This window comes from Tenrec ecaudatus, chromosome X (genome assembly GCF_050624435.1).
Source record: "Tenrec ecaudatus isolate mTenEca1 chromosome X, mTenEca1.hap1, whole genome shotgun sequence".
Taxonomy (NCBI): Eukaryota; Metazoa; Chordata; class Mammalia; order Afrosoricida; family Tenrecidae; genus Tenrec; species Tenrec ecaudatus.
The window spans coordinates 11,656,831-11,680,503 of NC_134548.1; the positions used below are offsets into that span (position 1 = coordinate 11,656,831).

General features: G+C 46.4%; 1 protein-coding gene across 1 annotated transcript in view; it reads left to right on the top strand.

The window, feature by feature from the left end:
* Positions 1-292: 292 nt before the first annotated feature.
* BMX (BMX non-receptor tyrosine kinase) overlaps positions 293-23,673 on the top strand; it is a 53,161-nt gene continuing 29,780 nt past the window's right edge. Inside the window, exons 1-7 of the mRNA XM_075538890.1 lie at positions 293-433; positions 2,586-2,690; positions 5,578-5,659; positions 11,909-12,028; positions 14,989-15,050; positions 20,160-20,335; positions 23,480-23,551. Coding sequence (XP_075395005.1) covers positions 296-433; positions 2,586-2,690; positions 5,578-5,659; positions 11,909-12,028; positions 14,989-15,050; positions 20,160-20,335; positions 23,480-23,551 — 755 coding nt within the window. The 5' untranslated portion in view covers positions 293-295. The remainder of the gene's footprint in view (positions 434-2,585; positions 2,691-5,577; positions 5,660-11,908; positions 12,029-14,988; positions 15,051-20,159; positions 20,336-23,479; positions 23,552-23,673) is intronic.

The following is a 23,673-nucleotide window of genomic DNA, read 5'->3' on the forward strand; positions in this document are numbered from 1 at the left end:
CCTGGATGAGAATTAAAACCAAGCTTGCAGCCATCGAGCCAATGCTGGCTCACAGTGATCTTAGAGGACACAGTAGAACTGCTGCTGGGTTTCCCAGGCTGTAAATCCTTCCGGGAGCAGAAAGCCTCATCTTTCTCCCCAAAAGTGGCTGGTGGTTTTGAATCGCTGACCTAGTAGTTAGCAGTCCATCATGTAAGCCACTATGCCACCAGGACACTGAATGAAGCCAGAGAGGACCTTGCTAGATGCTGCCAACTCTCCTTTTAATGTCTTCCTTTGCTTTTAGGACGATAATATGGATTCAAAATCCATCCTGGAGGAACTTCTTCTCAAAAGGTCACAGCAAAAGAAGAAAATGTCACCAAATAATTACAAAGAACGCCTTTTTGTTTTGACCAAAACAAACCTCTCCTACTACGAATATGACAAAATGGTGAGCCCCTGCTTATGCATTGTTTTATTAGTGTTTATTTTTTTCTCAAGTCTCCACCAAAAAAACCAGGATCAGGTTACTTAGGTTACATAATAAAGAACTCCTTATATTCATTTACTTATTCACAGTGACTTTTCTTCACAAGGTATAATTGACTCAAAAACAATTTATTTTAAAACGCCCATCCATTAACTCCACTAAACCAAATAAGAACGGGGCCCACCCTACTCTCCATGGGCCATTTAGCAGTGATGCTCAGAGACATCTAGTGGATAAAGACCAAGGATATAAAAACCCTACGGTGCACAGGACAATTCTCATTACTGTCCCCTATACTCCTAGGGCGAAACCCAAACTCACTGCCACCTGGTCACTTTTGACGCTTGCTTGAAATATTGCCGGAAGTCCTCTCAGTATGGTTGTTAACTCTCCTACACTAAGTTCGATACAATACTATCATAAAACCGCCGCAACAAGCAGATGCTTTGTGGAGTTGAATGGTAGTTTTCCTCAGTAGATTAGCCCCCTGGCAGGTGGTTTGAAACACATCCCAAGTTTATATCACGTGATTCTTGAGGGCTGACTCAAGACCCCAAAGGATAGCGAAACAATTCCCAGCCTGGTTTCAAGGCTCACACTCAAGAACTAGGTCCTGTGTTATTGTATCTTGGCAATGACAGATAAACTGGAAGGTGATTTTTCTATACCTGTCTCTGCTCCCCAGAAGCGTCCCCATCCCTCAAGCAGAACCTTAGCTTTATGCTTTGTTTTGTGTGCCAGAGGTGGCCTCTTCTCTGTTGCTTTTTAAAATCATTTCATTGGGGGCTCGTACAACTATTATCACCATCCAACCATCCATCCATTGTGTCAAGTATATTTGTATACTTGTTCCCATCATCATTCTCAAAACATTTGCCTTCTGCTTGAGCCCTTGGTATCAGCTCCTTATTTTTCCCCTCCCTTCCCGCTCCCTTTCCCTCATGAATCCTTGACAATTTATAAATTATTCTTATTTTGGCATATCTTACCCACTCCCTTGACCCACTTTTCTGTCATCCATCCCCCAGGAAGGAGGTTATATGTAGATCCTTGTACTCGGTTCCCCCTTTACACCCCACCCTCCCTTCACCCTCCCAGTATCGCCACTCACACCACTGGTCCTGAAGGGATCATTGGTCCTGGATTCACTGTTTCCAGCTCCCATCTGTACCAGTGTACATCCTCTGGTCTAGCCAGAGTTATAAGGTAGAATTAGTATCATGATAGTGTGGAGGGGGAGGGGAAGCATTTAGGAACTAGAGGAAAGTTGTGTGTTTCATCGTTGCTACACTGCACCCTGACTGGCTCGTCTCCTCCCCGAGACCCTTCTGTAAGGGGATGTCCAGTGGCCTACAGATGGGTTTTGGGGCCCCCACTGCACTCCCCCTCATTCACAGTGGTTTCATTTTTGTTCTTTGATGCCTGATACCTGATCCCTTTGATTCCTCGTGATCATGCAGGCTGGTGTGCTTCTTCCATGCAGGCTGGTGTGTTGCTTTTGAGCTAGATGGCCGCTTGTTTACCTTCAAGCCTTTAAGACCCCAGGCACTATATCTTTTGATAGCCATGCACCACTAGCTTTCTTCACCACATTTGCTTATGTACCCATTTGTCTTCAGTGTTCGAATCAAGAAGGTGAGCACACAATGATATGAGTTTTTCTTCTTTGATGCCTGATAACTGACCCCTTCACCACCTTGTGATCACGCAGGCTGGTGTGCCTCTTCCATGTGGGCTTTGTTGCTTCTGAGCTAGATGGCTGCTTGTTTACCTTCAAGCCTTTAGGACCCCAGACACTATATCTTTTGATAGGTGGGGCTCCATCAGCTTTCTTCACCACATTTGCTTATGTGCCCACTTTATCTTCAGTGATTGTGTTGGGAAGGTGAGCATCATGGAATGTCAGTTTAATAGAACCAAGTACTCTTGCATTGAGAGAGTACTTGAGTGGAAGCCCAATGTCCATCTGCTACCTTAATAATAAACCTATAAAGATATGCACATAGATCTATTTCCTCATCCTCATATATAAATATATTTACATATGTACATGCCTTAATTTAGATCTCTATAAGGGCACATTTGCCTTCTCGTTTCCTTTTGGTTCACCCAGAAAAGAGGCAGCAGGAAAGGCACCATCGAGATCAAGAAAATCAGATGCGTGGAGAAAGTGAACCTGGAGGAACAAACTCCCGTGGAGAGACAGTACCCATTTCAGGTAAGGCGAGGAGCAGTGCTCTGGTGCCATCTGACAGGCTATACCGTTAAGGTTTCCTCTTAGGGATTGAACAGTGATGCTGCAGAATGATGATTTGTGGAGACAAGGTCAGGGCTTTGTGGTGGAGCCAATGGTGAAGTGCTGGGCTGCTGACTGAAAGTTTGGGGGGGGGTGTCGGGGGTGGGGTTTGAACTCAGCCAGAGGCACCTCCTTATGAAAGCCTGGGGTTTGGCCTCTGTAAAGTCACAGCTGTGAAAACCCTACAGAGCCCCCACATGGTGTGGTCTCCAGTCTGAAGTCATGGCAACTGGTTTGTCTTATCAGCTTTCTTAGGGCAAGAAGGGGAAGCAAGGGTGAAAGTAGCAGGAGGCCCAACCAGCAAGCCTTGTTGAGGGACTCTGATAAGGCACAGGCATACTGGAAGGAATCACCCCCCCCGCCCCCCCCACACACACACTTACACAAAGAGTGAGGGAATAGACTAATATACCCAGAAGGAAGCACAGTATAAGGGCGGCATGCTAAGATGATGGTGGCAGAATCCGCCATGGAGCCTGGGAAGCAGATCCAGCGCTCCTCATCCCAGGAAGTCAGGGCATCTGTTGGCAGTGACCCGTGGGCTGAGAAGCAGATGTGGAGTGGGGACCAAGAATGCACAGATGACAGGAAAGGGACAGCGTGTTTAGAGAGCTCCAAGGAGTCCAGCCGGGAGAGGGTGGAGGGAGCTGAGCCTGGAGAGGTGGCCAGGGCTGTAGCAGGAAGGGCTTCACATGCTACAGAGTGTCCATCTTCTCTTGAACTCCTTTCAATGATGGCAAGCGATACGAGTGTGCCTTGAGTTACCTCGGCTACGCCTGACTTCCATTATATCACGGGCAATTCCTTCTCGCATCTGAAGGATAGTGCTTATTATGTTAGGGACCTGTCCCAACTCCCAGAAGCTCAAAACCCACTGTCATTGAGTCAATCCCGACTCATCACCACCTTCTAAAGCAGGAGAGAACTTTCCCTGCACATCTTTGTAGGAGCAGACAGCTTTGTCTTTCTCCTTTGGAGTGAATCGAGGGTTAAAACTGCTGACCTTGGAGTTGGCTGTCCGACTCATAACCCATTATACCACCAGGGCTCCCTTAGGGGTCTGTGGTCTACAATAAAATGAAGCAAAAGAAAATAATCCAGTGAAATAATATAACCCAGGTGATGACCAACCAGTACTTCTCATTTTAAAAGAAAATAGTACCCAATTGGGAGAGACCAGGAGGAGCTGTGCGCAATGGAAGGTAATTTAAACCAACACACAGAGGGATAAACCCAAACAAATAAATACATATTCAAACCACTGCCACTGAATCGACTCCAACTCACAGAGGACCTGCAGAGAGTTGCTGAGACTTTGTCAATCTTTACGGGAGCAGACAGCCTCAACTTTCTCTCACTAATGAGCTGGTGGGTTTGAACCACGAACCTCACAGGAGTCTCACATTTACCCGGACACATTAGGGACTCAAAAGACCATCGGCTTTGGAGGTGCACAGAGCTCCCAGCTTCCCATTTATATTTGTCATCACAACCCCATCCTCAACCTCTCCTTGAGCTTGTTTCCTTCTCTGCAAAACACGCAGAATCACATATTTTGCCATAGAGTTAAAATAATAATGTCGCTAGTGAAGAGCCCAGCAGCCAGGAGGCATTCTAAACATGCTGTGCATTATTTATCAACAAAAAGCGAGTCTACTCGAGATGGGTGGAAGGTAAACATTGTGATCTTTAAACAAGTGTCTAAAGTACTCAAACTCCAAAGTCCCTATAAGTCAAGGTAAATCTGCCTCTGTGGGTTTAAAAGATTAACTCTTTATGACAGTAGAAAGGGGCAGCTGGAGATGTTGAACTGCTGATGTTGCAGTTAGCAGCTCAATGTGTCACCACTATGCCCTAGGTCTACAGTACGAGGCGACTGTTCTGTGGGCTTCTCAGCCTGGAACTGGAGTGAATGGAATGAAGTACCAGGGAGATGTATTTAAGCAGCGACTGAACACTGAATATAAGCAGCGACTGTACACTGATTAGACTCGCTGACAACTGATAAGGACAGTGAAGTGAGCAAAGGACACACTCTCCTTGGGAGTGTTTGTAAGGACAGAGTAGAGAAACATTTTCCAAAATGAGAGCGAGAGAGGATTCATAAGATAGAGAACTGCCCCTGTGGGTCTCTGAGACTCTAAATCTTTATGGGACCAGAACGCCTCATCTTTCTCCTTCAGAGTAGCTTGTGGACTTGAACTGCTGACTTTGTGGTTAGTAGCCAAACACATAATCCAGTATATCAACAGGTATATCTCAAAAAAAATCCCCCAAATAACAAAAACCTCCAAATAGACTCACTGCCATCAAGTCAATTCAGACTCACAGGACTCTGTAAGATAGGGCTAAACTGCCCTGTGGGTTTCTGAGACTAGAACTCGTTATGAGAGAAGAAGGCCTCATCTTTCTCCTGTGGAGCAGCTGGTGGTTTCAGACTGTAGCCCCCCTCTGCCACCAGGGTTCCCTCAGGCCTCCACGGGGCGACGATCTTCTCAGACATCGGTGAGCTCTTGCATGTTGTGGCCCTATGGTCCGGGGACCCGCTGCGGAGAGCTCAGTGTTCACTCCAATAGGATTCTGCTTTGCTCTGATTTTCCCAAGTGTTCAGAGGATCTCAGTTAAAAATAACATTGAGAGATGATGGGGGGGGGAGTGGGGTAGGGGAGGAACCTTTGTAGACTTTTTTTTTCACCTAATCTATGTCACATATAAGAACGCTTGGACAATAGCACATCTGCAATGACACCGGTTTCCAAGGCTGCCTATGTCAATGCACCCTCTATGCCATCCATCTTTCCCTTTGCAGATAGTCTATAAAGAGGGACTTCTCTACATCTATGCATTGAACGAGCAGAGCAGAAGTCAGTGGCTGAAAGCATTACAGAAAGGTAAGGAACAAAAACAACCACCAGAGGCGGGCAGCGCTGGAGCTCGCTTAAGGCTTTTACGGAAGAACGATGTGGCAGTGCAAGGTCCAGAGGCCAAGAGAGAATCTGCTCATTTTCCTACCCGGGGGCCCTGTGGTGGGGCTACGTCTCATTTTGCATTCTCATTGTTAGCTAGAGGAAGCCTGGGAATTGGAGTCCCCTTCCTGCTCCCTGCTTCACACAGAGCTGACTATTGTGTCTTCATATCCCTGCCACCTGCCGGCAGTGTGCTCGGCTTCACCAGGTCACCTCAGGGCTGTGTCGGCTCCGGTAGCTGCTGCTCTTCCCACGTTTACAGGATTCTTCGCGTCTCACATTTGCGAAGCTACTTCTCAGTGGCCAGGTGCTCTCTCGAGCACTTGGAAAACATTTCCTCGCATCATCTTCTCGACAACTCTATGCACTGGGGTGGTGTAAGTCTCCATCTGTCCCATACCCCCATTGCGTCACAATAAAACGGAGCCCCTTAGGGTCCTCCAGGCTGCCATCTCTGGGAAGCAGATCAGGTCTTGCTTCAGCAGCCCCTGGATAGGTTAGAACTGCAAACTGTGTGTGTGTGCATTGTTGTTTGTTGAAGTGAAATAGACATGCTCAATGACACCTACTTGATAACGGAGGTCATAAGACTCAGTGATCCAAATTCAACTTTTTAAGCAGTAGAAATGCAAGTCAAACTAGGGCTCAATGATGCTTTTTACTCAGCGTTTCTCTGGCTGCTTTGCTTGCTTGCCTTTTTTTGGCTAATGAAATGCATGCTGGATCACACAGCATCTTAAATTTTTTGCTAGGTATGATGGGTTTTGATATATAGTAGGTGGGCATATCTATCCCAATGGACTCTGGTGATCAGATAGGTGGGATGAGCCAGGAGAAAAACAGTCACTTGAATGTTTCCTAATCACAAACACCACACCTTCTCAACAACACACTGAAACCTGAATCAAGTTTGCTGCCATCAAGTAGATTCCGACTCATAGTGACCGTACAGGGCAAGGTAGAACTGCCCTTCTGTGTTTCTGAGACTGTAACTCTTTATGGGAGTAGAAAACCCTGTCTGTGGTTTCGAACTGCTGACCTTGCAGTTGGCAGCCTAACACATCACTATGCCACCAGAGTTCCTCCACAAAAACACAGTAAGCAGTAAATAGATTTATAAGCCTGTATATAATGTGGCTGTACCAAAGCCCAAAGAGACGAACACTTCACAACACTATTCTTCCAGGAATAACAATAACCTCTCAACACAGCAGTCTGTTGCTAATGAACTTCCTTCTGTTTGACTCAGCTGCACAGACCTCTGCCCTGACACCAGCATTCGTGAGGTGGGATGGAGAGAACATCCCAAGAAACCCCAGAAACAGAAAATATGTGTGGTACTTATGTGTACCACGTATGTCAGCAACCTGTTCTGTAGGACAATCAAGTGGTCCCATGAGGAGAGAAGGCTCCTCTATCCCTACCAACTTGCTTAGGTGAGAACAGCACCCCTCCTAGAGTCACGCAGAGCCACCTCTAAGTCCTGTTTCCTGTGTCATCTCATAAAATGCTCTGCTATTTCTGGTCCTCAATTGCCTGACCAGTCAAATGAGAAAGCACATTCTCCCTGAGGAGCAGGGTCATGGTCGACATATGAATGATTCTGATTTGAAAAGGTTCTACACACACAGTGGAGTCACTCTGCTTAGAATGGGCACTCCCAGTAGGGACTCAGAGATGGTGTTTCCAATGCTCCTCCAGACGGAACTTCTTGGGGGCAGTTGCTATGGAGACAGCTCTTATGTGCTGTTTTCGGTCATGCCCGGGGGTCCCCATCATGGGGTCCTCCGGGAGGCATATGAAATAGGCAGGATTGGGTGGATCCTGGGTTCAGCTCAGGCAGGGAAGCGAAAGCGCATTTTTCAGCCTCTCATCATACCTCAGTGACATCTCATCACTAGGGTTGCCATAAACACAGTCACTCACTCACTCACTCACTCACTCACTCACTCACTCACTCACTCACTCACCGCCATAAAGTCGCTGCTGACTCATAGCGACCCTGTAGGACAGGGTAGACCTGCCCCTGTGAGTTTCCAAAACTGTCACTCTTTACAGGAGTACTAAACCCCATCTTTCTCCTAAGGAGCAGCTGATGATGTTGAACTGCTCGCTTTTCAGATTGCAACCCAAGACATAGCCACTACACCCCCAAGGCTCCTCATAAGTGACTTGTTATTGGTTCGTGGTGCTTTGGGCTGGAGGTAAAAAGACTCACTCAAGAAGCCATGCTTGTTCTCCTCCTACGTTAACAAGTAAGAACCAATGCAGCAGCTCAGTGAAGTCAATAACGACCCAGCTTTCTGCCCTACCACCCTTAGAAGCTCCCAGAGAGCCTCTGAGGAGGCCCGGTTGCCTAGTGGTTAAGACTTGGGCTTTGATCCGCAAGGTCTGCAGTTTGAAACCACCAGCCACTCCCCCAGAAAAGAGTGACAGTCTGGGAAATCCACAGGGACACCTCTACCCTGTCCTATAGGGTCGCTATGAGTCAGTATCAACTCCATGGCAGGGAAAGAGTTTCAAAGCTTTCCCAGAAACTCTTGTGACCGCCTGCTTATGTCTAATTGGCCCAAACTGTGTGTCATGGCCAAGGTCGCTTTCCCAGCCTCAGTGCTGGAAGGCAGAGAGAGAAAAGGGTGGTGGGATCAGCTGTCAGATTGAAGGTAATATGAGAGCAGAGGGTAACAGGGAGTTGATTAGCAGTCCGATTGGTCAACCATGACTGCCAAAGAAAACAAAGAGGCTCTCTTACTCAAAAATGGCTCCCCTACCAAGTTTTACTGCTAGCCAGTGACTTCTCTTTTGTGTCTATGCTTGGCTCAGTCTTTATAAATTGAAGTGGACATGGAATTTCTGGGATGTTCACCTATACTTGGAAAACTTGTTGTTGTTCTTAGGTGCCGTACAGTCGGTTCTGATTCATAACAGTCGAATGAAACCCTACCTGGCCCTGTGCCTCCTGACAGTGGTTGCTATGCCTGAGCCCGTGGTTGAGGGCACTGTGTCCGTCCATCTCCTTGAGGGTTTTCCTCTCATTTGTTGCTGACCCCTCGAGTATGATGTCCTTTTCCAGGATCTGGTCCTCCTGAGAACAGGTTCCAAGTCTATTAGAAGAAGCCTTTTCATTGGGGTTTCTAAGGGGCGTTTTGGCTGGCCTTCTTCCAGGGCAGATTTGATTGTTCTTCTGTCAGTCCCTGGTACGTTCACTATTCCTCACCAGCCCCATCATTCAAGTGGATCAATTCTTCTTCCCCAAACCAAACTCACTGCCATCGAGTCAGTGCTGACTCATAGCAACCGCCCCACCTCTGTGGGTTTCCAAGACTGTCACTGTTTACAGGAGTAGAAAGCCCAGTGTTTCACCCACTCACTTCTTGTGTCTTCCTGATTCAATGTTCAACTGTCACATGCATATGAGGGGATTGAGAATACCCTGGCTTAGAATCTTTAGTGGAAAGTCAGAGTATGGGCTACCAGAATTCTGAAGTCAGCTGACCTCATATGCATAAAGTGTGTTCTTCTTTCTAAAGCATCAAGCCGAATGGCGGTTGGCAGGAGAGCGGGCATCGGGGTCAGCTGAGGGCTGTGGTCCAAGTCTGCGAGCTTGAATAAGTGCCATGCCAGTATGAGTTTCCTCTGGCCGCTATGGCAAATAACCAGAGAAATGGAGAGCTTAAAACAATATCCTATGGATTGTGATAACAGTTGTATGAGCCCCTAATAAAACGTTAAAAAAAATATCCATTACTCTCATTATGGGTCCTGAGGGGTTTATCTGTCCTGGATTCCCTGTGTTGCAAGCCCTTATCTGTACTAGTGTACATCCTCTGGTCTAGCCAGATTTGTAAGGTAGAATTGGGATCATGATAGTGGGGGGGTGGAGGAAGCATTAAAGAACTAGAGGAATGTTGTAGACCAATAATGAGAGTAGCGATACCAGGCAGGTAGGGGGAAGGTGAGAGCAAAAAGGGGGAACCGATCACAATGATCAATATATAACCCCCCCCCCAAGGGATACAAACAACAGAAAAGTGAGTGAAGGGAGACAGTGGTCAGTGTAAGACAAAAAAAAGAGAAAAAGATAAATTATCAAGGGTTCATAAGGGAGGGAGGGAACAAATGAGGATCTGATACCAAGGGCTCAAATAGAAAGAAGATGTTTCAAAAATGATGATGTCAACAAATGTACAAATGTGTTGGATAAAATGGATGCATGTTTAGATTGTGATAAGAGGTGTTAGAACCCCCAGTAAAATGATTTTAAAAATTTAAATCCACTTCTTGGAGGAGAAGCCATGTCTTGCCTCTTCCATTTTGCCATGACTGGCATTTCATGGCTTAAGGTCACGTCATTCAAATGCGCCTGGGTCTCCCTGTCATCTTCTTTTCTGTGTATGTGCCCTCCTGACTCTCACGGATCAGAACACTTCTTTGCATTCAGGCCATCTGGATCATCCTAGATAATCACATCTCACAATCTTATTTCACATTAAGACCCTTTGGAAAATAAGGTCACATTCACAGGTTCTGGGGTTGGAATAGGAACATAGCGTTGGGAGCCAATATCAGCCTTTCTGAACCCAGAGCACCTAAATTTGCAAGAGCCAAGATAACAAGAGCAGCTGCCCCCAGGGTTATTGTGTAGATTAAATGAGATAGTGTGGTGGAGGGGATAAAACTATGTAAAGGGGAAGTGCTAGCCATGAATGCTGCCATGTGGACCTTTCGGCTTCATTGGAGAAAGACTTAGTTATCCCGGAAAAAACATCCAAGTAGCAGGAAGTATAGGGAGTCTGACCTGAGGAGACAAGGAGTTTAGAGAACAGGAAGACAGGGAATGTGTTCAATGAATGAGCATGACAGTCTGTACCTACAGCAGACACTTGGATTTTGTCATCTGAACTGTTTTTGCTTTTATGATCTCTATAATGACTTCCCGTTAATTTTTATTAGTATATCATCTCAGCCTCCAGCCTCCAGACTGGGAGTGAATACATTTCTGGGTTTCGGTGGGTGTTTTTTGAAAAGCAATCCATTTTGTGATCATTTATTATAGCATTCCCAGGGGCTTAGACACCCCAATGACTCAAACTCACTGCCATAGGTCAATGTCATGACAGAGATAAGAAGGAATGAGGGAAGAAGAAAGAAAGGTCTAGATTCCAGGGAACCTGAAGAGACAAAATGACTAAATCCAGGGGGGATTGTGAATTAGATCTTAAATCAGCAAAAAAAAAATAGAAAGAGAAGAAGAAGAAAGAAAAGATGAAAAATAGCATTCTTGGGACAATTGGCAACAATTTCCCACATAAGAGTATGTCCTTGTTTATCAAAGCCAGATGATATATAAGTGACATTATTTAGATCAGAGTGCAAATTACTTTCCAATGATTAGGCATCACACGATCATTATAAGTAGGAGAACTATGTGTGGACAGAGAAAAAGAAGCCAAGCAAGCGTGGCAAACAATTAACAATTGGTGACTCTAGATAAAAGACAGGCATCCTGGTGGCGCAATGGTGAAGTGTTTGTGGCAAGGTGAACAGTTCAGACTCACCACCCACTGTGCTGGAAAAAGGGGTGGGAATGAGCTTCTGTCCAGAGCTCAGCCTTGGAAACCCTGGGGGAGAGCTCCACTCAGTCCTGGAGGGTTACTGTGAGTCAGAATCCATTTGGCAGCACACTGCAATCAGTGGAGGCTCTTTGAAAGGCCATTGTACTATTCACGTAACTTTTCTGCACATTTGAATTTTTCCAAATAAAAAGTGGGAAATAAATATAAGTTTATTCAAACCTTCTCACCTAGCCCCACCCTGTGCCCCTCCTTCGGCCACAAACGGCTCATGCCCTAACCCACTCGCTTCCTTGAGAAATGCCTTTTGAAAAGCCGCAAGGTAAACTAAACTATAGGAATCATTTTCACTATTTTTTAAAAAGACGGAGATGTGTTCTTGTGGCATTCTCCCTGTACACGTGCATAGACTGTTCTTTTCCATTTGGGCTTCTTAACTTCGGCGTGAGAGACTTAAGTCCTTCGGGGCCCCTGTGTGCTTCGTCTGGTTGCTGGCAGGACGGACTGTCCATTGTTCTGTGCTAATGGGGCTGACTGAGTGTGATTCTTGTCTTGGGCCAACGTTTGCTCACATCTTGTTTTCTTTCTGCCTGCTCCCCAGAGATAAGGGGCAACCCCCATCTGCTGATCAAGTACCACAGCGGGTTCTTCGTGGACGGGAAGTTCCTGTGCTGCCAACAGACTTGTAAAGCAGCCCCCGGATGTACCCTCTGGGAAGCATGTAATGTGAAAATCCCTCGGGGTGGGGGGCGGGGGCTGGCCCTGGGTAGATGGTACTCTACTGGGGCTAAACCTGCCTAAGCAAAGTGAGACCAGCCAGCCCTCCAGTGGAGAAAGATAAGCTCTTCCAGACTAGTTGCCATCCAGACAATCCAGCTTTGCAGATGCTGTTGGGCAAAGAACATTGAATTCTAGAGTCAACTGGGTTATGTTCATCAAAATCAAGAACAACCGTACCAGCTGCCATGCTGGCTTTTCGTGAGGAAGAGTTTCAGCTGTCGATCCAGGAGTGAAATAAGGAATGATTTTCTCTTGCATTTCTCCCTGGTTTTAGATAAGTTCCAAGGTCACCAGGGTCCGCACAGCTAAGTTTCTCACAAGAGGGGAAGACCAGTCTCTTTTCTTCAAGCCGAAACCCACTGCCATTGAGTCGATGCCGACTCATAGCCGAGCCCCTTGTGGGTTTCCAAGATTATAACTGCTTATGGGAGGGAGTGGAGAGCTCTTTCTCCCATGAAGCAGCTGGTAGTTTCGAACTGCCGACCATGTGTGTTATTGCCCAATGGGTAACCACTATGCAACCAGGCGTCCTTTCTTAAAACTAATTTTTAGAAAACATCAACCCCACTGTCTGTAAAAAGAAATCAAAGGATAAAATGTAAGGAACACTGAATCGCCAGATAAATCAAGATAAGGGGTGGCCATCTTTGAAAAGATCTCTTGACTGTGGCTGGCTGTGTTGTTAGTTTTTCAATGCCACCCAGAGAAGGTAGAGAAGGATTTTCTAGAACTACAGTCAGATGCTACTCGGAAGTCTAGTCCCACAGCAACGAGGGACTTGGATATTGTAGAAGGAACCCTGGTGGCCCAATAATTAAGTACTCGGCAGCAAACCCAAAGGTTGGTAGTTTGAATCCATCCAGTATCTCCTTGGGAGAAAAAGACCTGATCCTGCAAAGATTCGACAACACCCAACCACCAATACATAGATTTTAAAAGTCTCTAATTGTCTAACCACATTAAGTTGTCAGCCAAATCTTACAAGCAGACCTTACATCGGTAATAGTTTTACCAGCCTGGATGGAATCTAATGGGGTGCTTTGAAAGAGTTGACTGACATGGTGTGAGACAGCATCACACAGAGGCACTGGAAAGCTTATTCAAATTCATCTCCATCACCTGTCTAATCATGTTAATAATGTTACTGCTGGTAATTTTACTCCCAAATCAGTTCTAACTGTTCCATCTCAATTAGCCATCTCAATGAATATGGATTAGCCTTGATGAGATGACATTGCCCTTTCCGTTCATGAATTATAGTGATTTGATGAACCACAACGGATTCCATGTATATGGATCCTCTCTCCATTGGAAGGGGCTGAAGAGGAATGTCTCTTTAGAGCAGTGGTTCTCAGCCTTCCTCAGGTCATGACCCTTTAATACAGTTCCTCATGTGGTGGTGACTCCAACCATAAAATTATTTTTGTTGCTACTTCATAACTGTCATTTTGCTACTGATATGAATCATCATGTAAATATCTGATACACAGGAGGTATTTTCATTGCTACAAATTGAACATAAAGCACAGTGATGAATCACATAAACAATACGTAATTATATATTGTGAAATACTTATTTCTAATGACAAATAAATGAAATTTTGTCTTGAAGCATGGGGTAGCATGGGTAACAGTCCATGCCAGGTACCCATATGGGCGGATCCGCCTGGAGACCCAGGGAAGAACGGTGTCGCAGTTCCTAAGCTCATCAGAAATAATATGTGTTTTCCGATGATCTTAGGTGACCCCTGTGAAAGGGTTGTTCGAGTCCCAAAGGGGTCACAACCCACAGGTTGAGAACTGCTGCCTTAGAGTATTTAATATTTCCCCTGGTGATGTTGTCTGTAGTGTGCTAACACTGCCCAGAAAGTCAGAAGTCTGCTATGACGTTGGTCTAGCTCCTTGGGGAGGAGCAGGAAAAACACCATCTATCTTGATGGTACCTGGCAGAGGTCCTGGGTTCCATGGGCTCTCTTGCTAGCTTCTTTTTAAGAAAACTGCAGAGTGTGCAGGTATCCCGCCCATAGCTGTGGCACAGTGAAGTCCTTGACCACTAACTGGAAAATTGGTGGTCCAAGCACACCAACTGCTCCACAGACAGTTCTTCTCTGTCCTATAGGATCCCTATGAGTTAGAATCGATGTGACAGCTATGGGTATTGAAGTGTAGTTGACTCCTATGGCCTCCATGGCTGAGCTACTGGCAACTGGAAAGGAAGCCAAGACTCCACTACATAGTTACAGGTAGATTGTTAATCTCCCCCACTTTGTTTGGGACAGTCCCCTTCTGTGCCTGCCAGCCTGCCCTAATTATGAAAAGTAGACCCTTTAACTGTCAAAAGTGTCCCACTATGAGCAATAAACCACATGGGCTATCTATGTATAAAGCATACAGTGCCTTCACTCTCAGAGCCTGGACATCTGTCTATATCTGAGGACGGGAAGAGAAATCAACAATTATCCTAAGAAGAGAAAAAGAACATGCAACTGATTGATTCATTTCTTCAGGAGTTATTGATTGTTCCCAAACAATGACCCACACATCTTGTATGGGCCAATCAAAGCAGGATCAGACATGGATTCTGACCCGCAGGTAGTACATGCACACTACATGATGAGATCTGACACCTGTAGCTCAAATACACAGTGGAAATGGTACGGTGTAAAGGAAGCTACGTTGCTTTAGGCACATTTGGAAGGACTTTGATGATCAGCAGAGAAGCAATGTTTGAGTTGGGTGCCATACAAGAAAGGGACAGCATGACTCCAGATGCTGTGTGTAAATGCATTGAATCTGGAGGATCATTCCAATAAACGGGTTCATTCTGTGGATTCATAGCATTGGGTGTTTGTTTTGCTTTCTTTAAAGTTCCTCCTGATTTTCCTCGGGTTTCCTTTCCAGATGCTGAGCTGCACACTGCAACCAGTGAAGAGGAGAGACCGCCCATATTCCAAGACAGGGTGGTAAGTGAATACTACATTATTATTATTATTGTCAGGATATATAGAAAATAAACCAAGGGTTGCTAGCTTCAAGACTGAAAAATGAGGGATCCAGCCTAGCTGTTCAGCCAAGAGAGAAAGGACAGAGGTGACCAAGAACAAGAGGCATTTTTCAAATTAAGGATTCTCGTATCGGACTATTTCACTAGTTTGTACTGAGTTACTATACTAGGCCTTTTCCCAATCGTTATCCTAAAAGGGCTTAGTCATTCTCCCAGCCTCCAAAAGAGTAGGTGCATGTGGGGAAGGCTCTTCAAAGGCCTCTACATAAACATGCAGTTGGTATTAACGGTTATTCCTCTCCTCCCACCTGTATAAGCAAGATGGCCCTCCCTGTGTGTCTTGGTGATTGTATGGGATTCCCTAGGGCATATGCAAAAAACAACTGAGTTACTTTCCCCCCATCAGCCAGTCTCAGGTGGGCTCCATAGCATTTCCCTGTCACCCCCGATGATGAAAATCTCATTACTGACAGCAGGCATCTCTGAGTTGATATATCTAATGGTGCTAGCATATGGCAATGGAACAAGGCCATTCCAAGTCAAAACTTTTCTCCTCCGTCTAGCACGGGTCTACATCATCTGGGCACCTGCATTGGGTGAGGATCCTGGAGAAACTAAGATTTCTATCATCATCTTTTTTTGTTGTTAATAATTACTTTCTATTTTTTCCCCTGACCCTTTCTGGGGTGAGGTTTGAGGAGAGGGAACCTAATGAAACACACACGCACACACACACACACACACACTGGTTTGGACTGATCATTTGTTAGTAGGTCGCTTCTGGGTGAGATGCTTTATCTTGTGGGGGACTTTCGTGAGTTTCCCAGTGGCTGGGCGGTGGCATCTCTAATACCATAATGGGACAGAGGCACGGCATTGACCATTAGCTCTTTGGTTTCCCATCTCTAACTCCTCTACCACGTCAGTTCAGACTTTCGGGACAGTGTTCCTTTCAAGAGGGCGTCCAGCCAACTCTCTCCCGAGGGTGGAGTTCACCTACAGGAAAACAAACAAAACCTTCTTTGCTCTGGTTAATAAAATTGGATCAGGCTTGCCCTTACAGCACAGGCCACTCCTCCTTGGGTTCCCAGCCACAGCTTCCTGCCTTTCCATTTTCCAGTCAAGTCCCGGCCTCCTCAAATGCCAGAAGACACATCCAGTAACCTTCCAGTGGTGCCCTGGAAGATCACCCTCCACCCAGCGGGTCTATAGTGTCTTGGGTCGTTCTTTTTACGGACACATACTCACACACACTTCTTTCTAAGTAAAACTTAGATACCAACACCAACAACATTTTACTGGAGATTGGCTGAGGGCTTACAAAACAGAGCGTAAGTTATCCATTCCACCTTTCTTCAGTCTTTTCACCATGGCACCATCACTTATCTTTCTTCTTGGGTTTCCTGGATTTCTTGTTTCCAGCCCTCCAGCTTTCCCAAGCCTTCTGAACTTTGTCCTGGAGGAAATGCTACCCATTTGGTCCTATGATGATTCTAAAGGGAGTCTACTTCACTCCTATTACTGTCCCCCTTCCAGACCTGTCTCTTGTTTGGCTATTAATTCAGGCAGATCTGAAGAGTACTTAAGGAACTTAGTCTTGGGAGTTTCACTCATCCCTATCCAGCCAGCAAACTCCTATAAGTTTCTGTGAGCCAGCCAAGATAGTAGAGGGCAAAAAAACCAAACATCTCATGGGAGCCCTGGTGGCACTATGCTTACACATTGGGCTTCTAACCATAAGGTCACCAGTTCAAAATCACCTTGGGGAAAAGATGGGCTTTCAATGCCCATAAAGAGCTACAGTCTCAGAAATGCAGAGGGTAGTTCTACCTTGTCCTGTCGGGTCACTGTAAGTCGGCTTTGACTCCGTGGCTGGGAAGCTGGAGAGATTTTTTGTTTGTTTGAGTTCTTTTAAGTTTAGGGCTTTTACTTTGCTGCGGGGCACATGGCTCTTTTAGTTTGGATACCTGCTTCAGTTCTGATGCTTGGAAAACATGTCCCTGTGACGCTATTCAAGACCCGTGCGTGCACCGGGAAGGCTAAGGAGCACAGAGGGAAGGTAGAGTGGCAGGTGCCTGGGGCGGTGAGCGGGAAGGGAGGGAAGACTGGGCATGAAGGATCTCCTTGGGGGGATAGACAGGCCTCAAACTGGATTGTGACGAAGGTTGTCCAGCTTGGTTAATTTGCTAAAAGCAAACCATAGCACTGTGCACTTCTAAAGGAAGCATAGGGACTCTGAGAGCACGGCGGGTTACGTGACATAGGGTCTTTGCTAAACACAACATCAGCAGCTCGAAACTACAAGCTGGTGTACAGGCAAAAGGTAAGGCTTTTTACTCCCATTAAAAATTTCTGTCTCTGAAAAAATGGGTGAAGGGAGACGTCAGACAGCACAAGATATGACAAAATAATGATTTATAAATTATCTAGGGTTCATGAGGAAGGGGTAGCGTGGAGAGAGGGGAAAAAGAGGAGCTGATGCCAGGGGCTTAAGTGGAGAGCAAATGTTTTGAGAATGATGAGGGCAATGAATGTACAGATGTGCTTTACACAATTGATGCATGGATGGATTATGATAAAAGTTGTATGAGCCCCTAATAAAATTGGATTTTTTAAAATTTCTGTCTCCAAAAGCCACAGGGGCCATTGCATTCTGTCCTCGAAGGTCGCTGTGAGGGGGTCTCCAGGGGAGTGAGATGGGAGCTTTGGGGAAAGGGGTGTGGTGTGTAAATGAGACCTCGGTCAAGGTGGTTTTAAACAAATCTAAGATCAGAGGATAACTTTCAGAGCCAGAAACCATAGCATTCTGTGTCTGGTAAGGGAATCTGTGGGCAATAGCCTGGGGGAAAGAACCAGGCAGGCAAATGAGCGGCTGAGAGTTCTAGCAGCCTGTTTTGATTATCAGCTGCCCAAGTGAACCTGGGCCCCAAGAGGGTATCGTGAAAAGCATGCTTTCCTTTGTTTTGTTCTTACCAGAGAATACCATAAGGGGCCGACTCTGCTATGCCGAGAAAATAAAGTCAGCTGTCCCACCCCGCGGGCCAGATTTCCGCTGAGGGAACTTTCCACTGTGCTTCTCTTTGGAGAATCCCCACCTCACAGTTTCATAAATAACACGCTCTGGATAACTAAACTTTCCAGGACGTCAAAGCCTCAGCCAAAATCCACTGTAGTCCCCGAGAGAAGGAAAATAAAGTGCTGTGTGAAAAAATACATCTTCAGAGCGGATACAAGTTGGGACGGGAACTTGGCGTCAGAGCATAGCATACGCTGAGAAAGAAGGGTACACATTTTAATGGTTCACTTTAACGCACTTGTACAAACTGAACACGCCTGGATCACCTCAATTCTGATTAGGAAACGAAAGAGCGTCAGACCCCCAAGCCCGCAAACTCACTGCTCTTGAATCTCACAGTAACCCTATGGTACTGAGCAGAACTGCCCCGCAAGGTTTCTGAGGCTATGAATCTCAAGAGAAGCAGACAGCCACATCTTTCTTCCACAGAGCTGTATAATGGGTTTGAACCTCTGACCTTTTAGCAATCCGACACTTACCCCACTGCACCACCGGAAATCCTTTACCAGAACTCCCAAACCCAAATGAAACCAAGGCCGCTGCCATGGAGTCAAGTCTGAATCATAGCAACCCTGCAGAACAGAGTAGAACGACGCCGGGTGTTTTCCAAGATTGTAGCTCTCCACGGGAGCACAGCCTTATCTTTCTTCCACCAGAGTGACTGGTGGGTTGGAAGCACCAACCTTGTGGTGAGCAGCCTCAGTGCCACCCCTTGCAGTCACCCGACCCTGTCAAGAGTCATGGATAGTCATCGTGATCACAGCACAGATTGCCTGGTTCTGACTTTTACAGAAACAGAATCAAAGAATGCAGAATGGTCTTGGCTGCCTTGCTCCATTTGTGAGATTTGCCTGTTTCTTGGTTTGTGGTTGTGGTTTATTCTCCTTGCCGGCTAGCATCTGCTTCTGTGACTATCCACTGTGCCCCTTTCTTTTGCTGCTGTAACAAACTGCCCCAGCTGTAGTATCTTCAAGACATACAAATTTATTAGCTTGTAGTCCTAGATGTCCAATGTAAGATGGCTTTGCAGGGCTGAGCTCTTTCTGCGGGGGAGGGTTCAGGGAGAGAATCTCTTTCCTTGGTTTGTCCAGCTTCTAGTCATGGCCTAGTGGGTTGCACTTGGGCTGCTGAACACAAGGTCAGCCCACCAGATGCTCCACAGGAGGAAAATGAGGCTTTCTGTTGCCGTAAAGAATTACAGTCTAGGAAACCCACAGGGCCCGGTCTATGTCTTATAGGGTCGCTATCAGTCAGAATTGACTCGCTGAGAGTGAATTTGGCTTTGAGACAGACCACCTGCATTCCTTGGCTTGTGGCCCCTTCCTGCGTTTTTAGAGTCAGTGGTGTAGCATCCTCTTTCCTTTCTGGTTTCTGTCTTCACGTTCTTCTCACAATTTACTTACAAGAACCTTTCTGATTCTATCAGGCCCATCTATCCTTAACTATGTCACATCTGCAAGGCCCCTTTCTACCATTTTTACTAACTATATGCATAGGCGCTAGTGTTATGGCATAGACATCGTTATAGGAGGTCAGTACTCAACCAACTGCATCCAAGGATGGTTATTCATTTGTATTCTTGGTGTGTCTTTAGGTAGTTTCCGGCTCTGATCAATTTGAGAGAATTTTTCTATGAAACATTGTTTTAGATGACCTTTGCTATCACATGACAGCTGGGTAGATGTGTAGAACTTCTGAGTCATAAGATGCATGTCCAGTTGTAGTGGGTTCGACAAGCAACTTTCCAATGTAGTTGTACCGCTTCCTCTTCTAACCAGCAAAGTAGGAGAGAGCCATACTCTCGCCAGTACGTATCGACTCTTTCTTCCCTTCTTTCCTTCCTTCTCTTTGTCTGTCTGTCTTTCTCTGTCTCTCTCTCCTCCTTCTTTCCTTCCTTTGGAAGTTTAAGAACTGACATACATAGGTTGTCAGTTCCTAGTACTTGGATCTGTGACTTCCTGCGATAACATTAAAATCTCTTGTCCTCCAAAGCTGAAGATTCCTCGGGCCGTTCCTGTTCTCAAAATGGAGAAACCATCTTCAAGTACCATGCTAGCCCAGTATGATGGCGACTCAAAGAAAACCTATGGCTCTCAGCCAAACGTCAACATGCGGTACATCCCAAGGGAAGACTGCCCTGACTGGTGGCAAGTAAGAAAACTGAAAAGGTAAAACCCCAGCTTGCAAGCTGACTATATAGAATGTAGAGTAGCCATACCCAGCCCCCCTCCTCCAAGGCATGGACCCCAGCCTCAAAGTTGTCAGAGCTTTGATTAGATGAAGCTGTTCTTTCCGGAAAGGCTCCGTGCTTGGACCAGAAGCCTGAGAAGCAGAGGCCTGGACATTTTACTCCATCCCCTTCACTGCCCCCCGCTTTAAACCCCCGTTCCAGAATACACCATCCTACGCACATATCTTCTTTATGAAAGAGCTAGGTGTGGTCTTAGTTTTGCATTGTGTTTGATGATGAATTAAAAGCTGGGTAGCATTTCAGGCAGGGCCATGGCTGAGCTGATTAGTCCTTTTGGCCCTAAGATTCTACCAGAATCCAGAATTCAAAATGCCTTGAAGGCAACAAGGACCTACATCGTCTCTCTCTCTCTCTCTCTCTATGGGATCTGGTACCGAGCCTGGCCCAGAGTCAATGCTCAATCACTGTTGTATCCAATTGAGAGATGGACCCAGAGAGACCCTTCCTTTGTCCTCCCCCTCACCATGTGCCCTGCCCACCATCTTCTCACGCAGTCCTGGGCATTCGGACCAATGCCAACGTCCGTCGTCCGCCAACGTGCACACAGAGCAGTTCTCTGACTCATCACGTGTCTCTTCTTTCTTTTCTCCCTTGCCCTCTCATTCCTTTATTCTGTGCGTTCCTTTGCTTTTGCCCTAAAGCAAATGCCTCACTGTGCCGATGATACAGCCACTGGGCCATATGGAACTTGAAAAAATGTAAGTGCCTTCATGTCGTACACAGTGTCCCAAGTGTGGTGATCCCCCTTGGTGCAGGTTGAGCTAAGGGCCAAGCGTAATAACCCTCATGTGGTGCCCGAGGCAAGGGTTGTGGTCATTTGCCTGCAGCCCAGAGTTCTTGTGAAAGGAGAAGGTCAATGAGACTGACTCCAAGTGCATTATGGTCCCCTCTCCCCGAACGATTGCTGTAGAGCCACCCACGCTGTGGCTGCCATTTCTTGTGACGTGTTGGATTGGTTCTGATGCATAGCAACCCCTTGTGGGGAGAGCAGAGCTATTCCATAGGATTTTCTCTGAAACACATAGCCCTGCCTTTCTTCTGGGGTGCCTTAGGGTGGCTTTGAACAGCTAACTTTTAGGATAGTAATCAAGTACTTAACGGTGCTGTTCATTGTGGCGTCTTTTTTCTTTCTATGTTTAAATATAGCACTGAAGCCTTTACTGGCTGAGGTTTTCTTGTCTTGTTTTGTTTCAATTGTTTATGTCCCTGCCATTTGGCTCCTCGGAGTCCAGTGCCTCAGACACTTGGCCCTAGTCCGGACCCTGGATGTTTGTCTAGTACGTCAGGAAGCTAGCTACTCAGGGATGGCCCAGTTGATCCCGCCCGCGGGGTTGTATCAGTGAGGGGAATAGCACAATTACAGAAAGGGCTTCGTGGAGCTGGGATTCTAACAAAGCAGCCATGTCCTCAGATAACATTTTACCAGTTTTGTGGCACTACTACTATCTTTCCTGGGACTGCTTTTCCATCATTTTTTCCAGTAAAATGACATGTGTCCCTTTCTAAAGCAGATAGACATTGCAGACCATTCCACCTGTGTGCCTCAACAACAGTTTTGTTTTCCATGTAGAAAAGATCGAAATATCCAAGTGAGTGCTTGCCACACAGTCTTCCTTGCCACCTGCCTTTTCCCCTCAACATCATGATCAGTTTCCCCACTTAAAAGCATGCCCCTCTGCCTCACGGTTTTTAATGGAGCTCTGGTGGGGTAGTGGTTACACGTTGGGCTGCCAGCTGCAAGGTCAACAGTTCAAAACCATCAGCTGCTCCTCGGGAGAAAGATGAGGCTTTCTAACCCCATAAAAATGTACAGTCTGGGAACCCCACAGGGGAAGTTCTACCCTGCCTTATAGGGGTGCTATGAGTCAGAATGGACTCGGTGGCAGTGAGTTAGTTTTTTATTTGTTTAGTTCTCCCAGTCCAGAGGTTCCCTGTGGATCAGAATGAGCTCGATGGCATCTAACAACAACAACAAGAACAACAATATGTGTATCCACTTAAGTGACACACTTACTCGACAAGCATTCTCTGTGTGTTCTTACAAACCAGATGGCTAATTGCACTTATTTTCAAACTCAGTTACTAATTTCCACCAAGTGGAATCCCAGCTCATGGCGACCCACCCCCATGTGTCAGGGCAGAAGTGTGCTCTAGAGAGTTTTCAGTGGCTGAGTTGCTTTGTGTGTTGGGGGAGGGGAGAGATCTCCAGGCCTTTCTTCCAAGGCACCCCTGGGTGAACTCTAGCTGGCAGCCTTTTGGTGAACAACTGAGCAAATCAGCAATCACACCACCCAGACCTTCGGTACACTGCTTTCTTAGCCTTTGGAAAACAAGAGTTGTCTCCGGAAGATAGGAATTTGCCCCCGCGGGCACGGCTCTTAGACAAGCTAGGAAGGAGACACTCTGACATACAGGTTTTCTCCAGGTCTTTCTGGAAACGGGGCCAGAGGAGCATTTCCTTGTTCAGGAAGCCGGCCACTGTGAAGTGTGTTTTTGAAAAAGAACCTTAGCTCTGAAGGCAAACAGGAAATCGGTCTTCCATTCCAGATAAAACAGCCTTTGGACTCTGCTTAATACCCCAAATAAAAGAGCTGAAATGATGGCCGGCGGAGCAGGAGACCATCCCAAAGCCCCGGCTGTATCCAGATGGCGTGACACTGCTTGTTAATGTCTAGACATTTCCTGGTCATCACGACAACAGAAAGGGGGGTGGGGTGGCAACAATTTACTGAAAAGCATCAAAATACAGCCCTCTGCAGAGCTGCCAGAGTATCAGGGCGCACCCAGTGCCGATGATTTATTCAGGCCCGTTTTCCATTGTTTGGGGTCACGATGAACCACTATTAGGACTCTGCATTTCAGAAGAGCGGCCAAGCAATCCTTGCGTTGGAGTCCATGCAAAGCCCAGATACGAACACGATTTCTTAGTTTAAAATGGCCAGACTGAGGGAGAGGCATGGGTCCAAATATGAATGGAAACAAAAACATCTCAGAGCGAAAGGACTCTGGGGGTTCACTATGTATAAATAGATAGAAATTGAGGAAGTGTGTCTTTTTGTAGCAATGAAGATTTCGCAGGAAGTCACGGAAGGGAAACGCATTTTGTAAACCAGAGCACCTCAAAGATCTCGTGGTAAGTGCAATTCACAGACTCCGTCCACTGCCTGACCCCCCCCCCCCCCCGGCATGTAAGCGAAAACACACCACATTGGCGATCATTTCCATGGCCAGGAAACGTAAGCCTTTCCAGCCGGT